The following is a 9590-nucleotide window of genomic DNA, read 5'->3' as shown; positions in this document are numbered from 1 at the left end:
AGTTATCATTTTTCCCGTTTTTTCCATTATTCATAATTTTTGGGGGCTCAGCCCGCCAAACGTAATTTTGAGAGACCACACACCTGTTCCCAACTGTAAAAGAAACCGCGCCAAATATGGGGGGTAAAACTAGTTGGAGTGAATTTCGGAGGCAGGCTCAGCCATTTTTTCCTCTGCACCCTCCTCCCCATTCCTTCCTCACGCCTATGTATTTTGAACAACCGCATTCCTGTAGCCCTCCACTTACCGGTAAAATGGTTCGACAAGCACCTGGAGACAATGTCCCTTTTGGTTTTGTGACGTCATCGTACAATCGTTTGGAAAGCTGGGCGACCTTCACCATCTTGCATAATCGTTACGGGTGCAGAACTCGCCCTTCCTAACATGATCCCAACTATTTAGAGCAAAACCCATGCAACATTGGTATCAACAAATGCATGCAACATTTTTAAACACCTCCAGCACTTTGATATAGTTTTATATGCAATACGATTAAAATCACAAGTGTTTGTCTCACGCCTATCCAGCGATCAGTGTCCCGGCTCTGAGGTGCGGCGGGCAATGAAAGAGGCCTACGCCAGCGATACTCGGCCTCTTGCCTCAACGCCACTGTTCCCTGTCAGCAGCAGGAAGCCACGGATGAATCCTTGACGCATGTCGCTCCAACATCTTCCTTTCACCTCTACAGCTACAGCTCAGGTATCCACAACAACAATCCTCCTAGATCACCAGGATTAAGGTTGAATCTTGTTGAAAAACCTGCGAAAAGCACTGATGTGAGGGCATTGAAAAGCACTGTGCTACCACTGACCTGTGACGTCAGCACTGATTAAGTATAATTTGTGGCATGTTTCTGGGCACCTGCTAAAAAACTATCCGGGTTTAAAACTACTATGCATGGAGGCAGCTTATGGCTCAACTGCTCGTATAGCGAAACATTAACGTTTCGACATGTGCACTGCACACGCTCACGTTGCAAGCGTTAGCGAGGTACAGACCAATATCAAGATTTGAGTTTCAGCTAGCCGGGATATTCTGTTGCAAGTTGTTATTGTCTGTTGAGCGCCTCAGTTTCTGTCACCTACCATATCTGGTAAAACAGAAACTTTTTTTCACCCCGCAAGCAAAAGGCAACTGCTCTAACCGGCTGAGCTATTGAACGGACATAGCATTACTCATACGATTGATGGTGGGTTATGGTATATATATATATATATATATATATATATATATATATATATGTATATATATGTATGCATATATATGTATATATGTATATATAAATATATGTATATATATATATATATTATATATATATATATATGTATATATATAGATATATATATATATATATGGTTATGAACACACACACACACACACACACACACACACACACACACACACACACACACACACACACACACACATATTCATTGCTCGAGCTTTCCGGCAGGTCTTTGATTGTTTGACGCTTGCACAACCTTGTATCTCCCAGATACACGAAAAGCATCTGGCTGTTAAGTGGGAAGGGAAGGCAAGGAGAAAAATGGGGTGGGGGGGGGGGAGCAAGTATGCCTGATGCGAAATTGCTTGAGTAGTTTGTCAAATAGCCAACCCAGAAGGACGCAGGTCATCTCTTGCAAAGCTATCTTCGCAGAAAGCGCACCAGACTATCACTCCACAAGGCAAGCACTGCAGGTCACATTCGTCAACACACATCAAGAAAGCAAGAAGCCTGTCTGGAATTAGAAGCACCCCTGGTATTCGCTGGCTGCCTGTCGATCCCGGGCCCGAAACAGGGATGCTGACAGTGAGGTGCTAAGCGTCCGGGGATGATGCCAGTGAGGTGCTGATCGTCCGGGGATGATGCAAGTGAGGTGCTGAGCGTCCAGGGATGATGACAGTGAGGTGCTGATCGTCCGGGGATGATGACAGTGAGATGCTGAGGCGTCCGGGGATGATGAAAGTGAGGTTCTGAGCGTCCGGGGATGCTGACAGTGAGGTGCTAAGCGTCCGGGGATGCTGATAGTGAGGTGCTGAGCGTCCGGGGCGCTGGGCCGTGCCCCCCAGAGGCATTCCCACGTCACCGGCCGACAGCCGAGTCACCGGACTGCGCCGGCTACTGTCTGGCCGCATACGCAGCAGCAACCATGACATCATTGTCTGCGCACTGGTACTAAATTAAACTCACCGGTCAGACCTGTAACCGGCGCACGACCTGTACCGATAAGGCGCTAAATCTTTGCTGCTGTCAGGCGTCAGCTCATGCCGACTGATGCTGTGATCAATCACCTAAGTTATATGGTAAACTCTTCTAGCCAAGTGTCTTTGTTGATCGTGGTCTTGATTATGTTATCGCTCGATCATATGCCAATTTTTTAACCGGAGAATTCCATTTACTCAAAGGCCGGTTTCGTCTTCCATGGAATCCAGACATTTTCTAGAAACCTAAGATCTTTTCTGAACAAATCTGGGCATTAGGGAACCTGTAGAATGCGGTAGCAGGACACCGACATAGCGGCACATAAACAGTCTTACGACAAGCGCATGCGTCCAACAGCCTTCAGACAGCAGCAGGATCGATTCCTGACACATCCTGTTTTTTTTTTTGCTCCTCGGCGTGACCTTTCCCGATGCCAGTCCTCGGTAGCAAATCACCTGCGTGACAAACCGCTCGGGATCAGTCCGTGTGACGTAGCTCCAACGGCACGTTAAGTCGGCTCAAGTTAAGCCCGGCCCCCTCGCTCCGATCCAATGGGCATTAGAGCGCGTCACCGAGCGCGCGGAGGCGGCCCAGCGGCGCGTGCTATAAAGAGCGGCCCGGCCGGCGCCGCTGACTCACAGCAGCATCGCTCCAGCACGGCCGGCACCATGTGGACCTACCTGATCGTGACTGCGCTGACCGTCCAGCTGACGCTCGGCCAGCAAGTGCACAGATATATTCGCATCCCAGTTGCGCCAGGTGAGACACGTGCCGTAATTTTTGTTCTCTGCAAGTCGACAAACGCTTCAACGTAGTTGTTTCCGGTGATAAAAGTCAGTAACATAATGTGACGCCACCTACGGAAAGCATACAGATTACATACCTGAGACGGGAATTTGTTTTTGAATAAAGTATGCGTGCAAGCTGATGGAAGCTTGCCTCCACTTGTAAGTTGAGGGCTAATAATCCCACAGGTGAGTGATTGCGGGCGTGGGTGGAACCTCGAGTTGGTCCCGCTTGATAAATGAATCAGCTTTCATCCTAAGCAAACCGCCCATCCGATTCTTTCTTGACCGGCTCATATCTTGACCGGGTCTAATCTGTATAGCTGACTAACGATTTTAGGAAACGGGGCTTTAAACACAATACAAAACTGTCAGACAACCCTGTGTCAAGGTTCAGTTTAGCCCTCAATAACGTAATTATGACAGTTCTGAATTCTATATTTTTAGCGTTTTTGGTACGGAGAAGACAAAATATTTCTATGGTTGCTTGAATGTGTATAAAATGCATAGGAAGTGACAAAATTCGATGATACTGATTGATTATCCTACGTGACTTTTAGCATTTTGTTTTCATCATGATGTATTTTGGATATCTCCCAGTAACCATAACAATATTTGTAGTGTCAGCGCCCAAACGTGCTATAAAGACAGAGGTGCATGACGCTCGTCCGAACGAAATTCAAGACTTGATCACTCGTGCCAGTTGTGTTTTCCAACAATGAGATAAGGTCTGGAAATGTCAAGATATCGAGGAATATCTATAAGTCTTATGAGTAACTCATAGCTGCTATTTTCGAGAATTGACATACATATTGCAATTATGACAAGCATACGCATTTACCTCCGGCACAAAGTTTTAGAGGTGCGCTATCTATCGTCTGGCGAAGCATATTTCGAAGCTTTTAAATAATCAGGTTCGCACAAATTTGAAAAACCGCACAATATTGCTTCGCATGCAAAAACCCGCCATCCGAAAATATATGAAAAGCATGCCAAAATATGACAGTCAGTAGGCATATTAGGGACTGGGGACCAGTTCCCACATGTCAGCTTGCCGTCCCATACGAGACAGCAAGATTTATACAAGATTTCAACTCTGCTCATGTTTGAATTGTTTCCTCTTATATAGGATACCTGTAATACGGAGAGCCGGCGTACTTCATTACAAGAAGCAGCATTCTGGTGTTAAGTGTGGGCATTTGTCGCGTAAGGCTTTGTTGGTATGCTTTCTGGAAGTGATGTTTAGGAGTACCGACCTGCAAATGCAGCATTGCCAGGGTTGTTGTTGTGCCAATGCGGATAATATCACACAGCCTACAATCTGCATTCAGGCATTGGAGTTCATAGATTGCGATGGCGTATTCTAATTGTTTGCGTCGTTTGGTGTGTTTTTCGTGATGAAGTTGGACACTTTTTTTGGTCATAAGTATATTCCGAGCTGTGTACTGGGATCTTGGGGAATCGGCTTTGTTTTCGATTCCTGGATAAAGTTGAAATTGTGTTCTCACCCTTGCAAAGATGGAGAATGTTGTTTTTTCATTTCACATCCAACGGTCAAGCCAATTCTGGGACCTTGCACAAGCCATTAACAATTTCTAGCTAACCAGCTAACTGCCGCTGACCAGCTGATCAGCTGGAGACAAAGTCGCCCAGCCGGCCAGTCGCGGAAGCCGGGTTCGCCAGCCGGCGATCGGAAAACCAGCAAACAGCAACTGATGTTGGCATATATATATATATATATATATATATATATATATATATATATATATGTTCACACAAACCTGTGTCCGTCCGCCAACACAAGTGTCATAAGCCAGGTCGAGTTCGAACCTTACAACTCCGGTTTGTCCACAGAGCACAAGAACGAGTGCTACGATCCAGCGGTGGACAATTTTTACAACATCGGCGAGGAATGGGGTCCCAAAAACGCAAACTGCAAAATGAGCAAGTGTGTCAAGGAGAAGGGCACCCTCTTCATAGACCGCATCGCGTAAGCAGGGGACTGGGCTGCAAATGTTTAGGGGAATTGGGGATTGCCTAGAGGAAGTCGGGATTGCATCGGTTGGAGAGCATGGTTGTCCATATCCTCCTAGTTTGTAAAACTGTTGACTGTGGTTCTGGATGGTATCCAGATGGTATCTGCATGGTATCAGTATGGGCGATGGCGGTGGATATGGCTGATACGAGGGAGCGGTAAGACGCTCACGAACCGTGGGGTAGAGACTTCAAGAAATTCCAGTGCTACAGTCTCCATCTGTCTACTATGTCACAACTGGCATCCCTCAGGCTGCTTAATCGCAAATACTTACGCAAAAGAGAAGCTTCGATGTAAGCTTTTACAGAGTTCTCCATAATATAGAGCTAAAGTGCTGGAAATACAAGCAAACAATAGGTGAGTACAACTCATTGAAAATGCTTAGTGGGTGACTATGGGCACAGCACCATGGGTAGGGGGGCCGACTGAGCACAGGAAATAATACCCGCGAAGGCTTCTTGGGTGCTGTAGCTGGCAACCCTGAATCACCTCGCGACTACCTGGGGTGGTCGCCTCTCGCCCACCTGGGGTGATCGCCTCACGACTACCTGGGGTTGTCGCCTCGCGACCACCTGGGGTGGTCGCCTCTCGACTACCTGAGGTGGTCGCCTCACGACTACCTGAGGTGATTCGACTCACGACTACCTGGGGTGGTCGCGCTCGACTACCTGAGGTGGTCGCCGTCACGACTACCTGGGGTGATCGCCCCACGACTACCCTGGGGTGATCGCCTCACGACTACCTGGGGTGGTCGCCTCTCGACTACCTGGGGTGATCGCCTCACGACTACCTGGGGTGGTCGCCTCACGACTACCTGGGGTGGTCGCCTCTCGACTACCTGGGGTGGTCGCCTCTCGACTACCTGGGGTGGTCGCCTCACGACTACCTGGGGTGATCGCCTCAACGACTACCTGGGGTGATCGCCTCACGACTACCTGGGGTGGTCGCCTCTCGACTACCTGGGGTGGTCGCCTCACGACTACCTGGGGTGGTCGCCTCACGACTACCTGGGGTGATCGCCCCACGACTACCTGAGGTGATCGACTCACGACTACCTGGGGTGGTCGCCTCTCGACTACCTGAGGTGGTCGCCTCACGACTACCTGGGGTGATCGCCCCACGACTACCTGGGGTGATCGCCCCACGACTACCTGGGGTGATCGCCTCACGACTACCTGGGTGATCGCCTCACGACTACCTGGGGTGGTCGCCTCTCGACTACCTGGGGTGGTCGCCTCACGACTACCTGGGGTGTCGCCTCTCGACTACCTGGGGTGATCGCCTCACGACTACCTGGGGTGGTCGCCTCTCGACTACCTGGGGTGGTCGCCTCACGACTACCTGGGGTGGTCGCCTCTCGACTACCTGAGGTGGTCGCCTCTCTCGACTACCTGGGGTGATCGCCTCACGACTACCTGGGGTGGTCGCCTCTCGACTACCTGGGGTGGTCGCCTCACGACTACCTGGGGTGGTCGCCTCACGACTACCTGGGGTGATCGCCTCACGACTACCTGGGGTGGTCGCCTCACGACTACCTGGGGTGGTCGCCTCTCGACTACCTGGGGTGGTCGCCTCACGACTACCTGGGGTGTCGCCTCTCGACTACCCTGGGGTGGTCGCCTCTCGACTACCTGGGGTGGTCGCCTCACGACTACCTGGGGTGGTCGCCTCACGACTACCTGGGGTGATCGCCTCACGACTACCGGGGTGATCGCCTCACGACTACCTGGGGTGGATCGCCTCTACGACTACCTGGGGTGGTCGCCTCATCGACTACCTGGGGTGGTCGCCTCCGACTACCTGGGGTGGTCGCCTCTCGACTACCTGGGGTGGTCGCCTCGTGACTACCTGGGGTGATCGCCTCACGACTACCTGGGGTGATCGCCTCGCGACTACCTGGGCTGGTTGTGAGCTCATCCCCGCCAGAGCACCGATCCTACACCGACGTGTGGTCCCTGTGCAGAGCGAGCCCCTTCAAAGGGGATAACGGATCATGCTACAGTCCTTCGCCACTTTCTTGCTTTCTGCTTAAGTTCACAGCTCTGAAATTGTCAATGATTGCTTAAAACCTGTAGACATAACCATCGTGTATTTTTCGTTGTGGCTGAGTATGTGCTACCGATTTCTGCTCATGTAAAATTGCAAAATGGAATGAATAGATGGCATGATTCCTTTCTTTTGACCTCACAAAATGTCATGGCCAAGTGCCTTGTGGCATATTTTCCAAGCTGACAAAGCGAGACGTTAAGATAAATCTCCCCCCGTCCTATAAGAGCCTTTATAAGATAGCCCATATTGGCTGTGATATGGGAAACCGTAATTTCGGTGAAAGCCTGGGATATCAGCAAAAGCGCTGGTAGAGAAGCTAACTGAGAATAAGCAGCAGCTCATGAGCTTGATTCACCGACTGTTGTCCACAGATGTAACGACGTCCGCAAATTGGTGGACTTCAAGGACATGCACGCGCGTCACCTGTTCTGCCGATCGCGGGTCGGAGACAGGCGCAAGGCGTTCCCCGGCTGCTGCCAGCAGTTGGTCTGCGCCAGGCACGAGAATGGCAAAGAGACACGCGTGAGTGCGAATGAATTGCCCTTATTGCCCAGCCAGGAGACGTTTGAGTACCTGTAAGCGCTCTGTTAGCTGCCCGGGACCTTAGTCATCCGCGAGAGCTTATCTTTGCCCCGCCAATATCAGTCCCTGCCGCCTTAAGTCACACCTGGCCGATCGAGGTCTCTGTTTGCCCGGATGGCAACTCTCCGCCTTTTCCGGACTTGACGGATGTAAAGGCGTGGGTTAGATGTAGCGGTGGTGGCGATGTAACACTGTCGCCAATATGGGGGGCTGGCTTCAGACAGGTACAGGCCGGGGCTGCCTTTATACTGGTTTAAACACGCCAGCAGGACGGCACTCCTGTAAGCCATCGGAGCTGCGTGGCCACATATTTGTACGTCGGTAATGTCGCCCACAATTTTGGCAAATACAACGACCACATATGCACAAAAATGTTTCAACACGTCTTCGATGATGCATTTAAGGTGGATGATATTCTTTCTGCACCTCCGTGTTTGGTGTAACAAGAGCAGAATTGGGTAAAGACAGCATTTACAATATAGATACAGTGATTGAGTGGCGCTTCAAAGGAGCCACACGGAAGTTGCGATGACAATATGGCTTCCCATGCTAACCCTGGGACTTATTTACGTACAGGAACTGTGCATTACAGGGTGCGCCACTATCACTACACCGTGTGTTTTAAGTGTACGGTCAATAATGGCACGCCTTTGTGCAGAGTGTAGCTTGCCAGACGGATTCAGATTCAGAGTGTGTACAAACTAGGCAAGATTTTGACTGTTATATCCGACATCATGTTTTGTTTCTTCATGGTGATAAGCTTCCCATTGGAACCTGTCCCACACCAAGTGCGAGGCGGATAAGGTCTGAACGCTGCACAAATTGGCCAACAATCGAGCATGAAGCGTTACAACTCACAAAGTGATACAAGCTATACTACAAGTGTTAGTAAACGTGAATTGCTTCAGAGATAAAAAGCTGGGATATTTCCGATTTTCAGCTGCTTCGTTCCACGTAACATCCATTACAGAGTGCTTAAGTTGCTCAAATTTTATAACTAGCATTTTTCCGATCATTTTGTCAAGGTCTAAACTTCTCTGGATGCTTTCAAATGATCGCAAAAAGTGTATTTTATCTTATCGCCCAGTGCTTTACATCGAACTCATCTAGCCCTCCAGAGTGCTTTCTTGCGCTGCCGTCTAAACACACACGCGCGACACTTACTGTCATCTAACACAAGCTGGTAAGTTAGCTATGGCTCCCTGCGAGGAAGTGGCCACGTTCCTAAAATGGAGTGTTTCACCTCTTGCGCATATTAAAAAAACATACTCCAGTGAAATCTCAGGATCAGGACCTTGCGTACTTTAATAGCGCTGGTAAGTGCCATTGCATCACCCTCAGCGCATGACAAGGACATCAGTTTTAATGATTTTGGAGTCAAATTACACTGTCAACGCTTTGTCACAGCACTACGCTTCCTCCCTGCGGTTGTTGTTATTGTCCTCGTCATGGCAGCCGCGGTGGCGCCTCCAGTGGTGAGAATAAAAGAACATTTGTGATTGGCCCAGCGAGCAGCAAGGGTTGTTATCGGGGAGCGCATTGGTTTAAGTTTTAACCAATGCGTTACTATGGGGGGGAGGGGTCTAAAGTCTAGTACAAAATATGGCAGCAACGGCGCACATTTCACGACTATCCATGGGTTTCCCATGTTAAAATGACATTCTTCAGACCATATATATATATATATATATATATATATATATATATATATATATATTATATATATATATATGGTATCCATATGTATGCATATTATGTATAGCCTGAAAATGCATCTGCTGTGCTGTGAATGTGCTGCGAGCTATTACAAGGAATACACATAAGATATTTTTGTGTCTATCAAATATACCTGGCAGGCGTTATGCAGCCGTCGGGCTACGTGCAACAGCCTATGGCTGGGGCGCATAACATTATTGTGCCTGACGTATGGAACCTA

General features: G+C 49.1%; 1 protein-coding gene across 1 annotated transcript; it reads left to right on the top strand.

Annotated features, from left to right (window-relative positions):
• The first annotated feature begins 2840 nt into the window (after positions 1-2840).
• On the top strand, positions 2841-7651 carry LOC119091596 (uncharacterized). Its single transcript, XM_037214405.1, has 3 exons — positions 2841-2962; positions 4843-4978; positions 7444-7651. The coding sequence occupies exons 1-3, from the start codon at positions 2872-2874 to the stop codon at positions 7649-7651; spliced, it is 435 nt and encodes a 144-aa protein (XP_037070300.1). The 5' UTR covers positions 2841-2871.
• The last annotated feature ends 1939 nt before the right edge of the window (positions 7652-9590 follow it).

The sequence above is a fragment of the Pollicipes pollicipes genome, unplaced genomic scaffold, assembly GCF_011947565.3.
Source record: "Pollicipes pollicipes isolate AB1234 unplaced genomic scaffold, Ppol_2.1 Scaffold_3447;HRSCAF=4054_pilon_pilon_pilon, whole genome shotgun sequence".
Lineage (NCBI taxonomy): Eukaryota > Metazoa > Arthropoda > Thecostraca > Pollicipedomorpha > Pollicipedidae > Pollicipes > Pollicipes pollicipes.
The sequence above is the reverse complement of the archived record's forward strand: the minus strand, read 5'-3'. Positions and strand labels throughout refer to the sequence as shown.

Bases quoted from the DNA above. Each gene is read 5' to 3' on its own strand.
- LOC119091596 (XM_037214405.1), top strand. From the start codon at position 2,872: ATGTGGACCTACCTGATCGTGACTGCGCTGACCGTCCAGCTGACGCTC. The intron at 2,963-4,842 runs GTGAGACACGTG...GTTTGTCCACAG, and splicing joins TCGCATCCCAGTTGCGCCAG to AGCACAAGAACGAGTGCTAC. The intron at 4,979-7,443 runs GTAAGCAGGGGA...TGTTGTCCACAG, and splicing joins CTCTTCATAGACCGCATCGC to ATGTAACGACGTCCGCAAAT.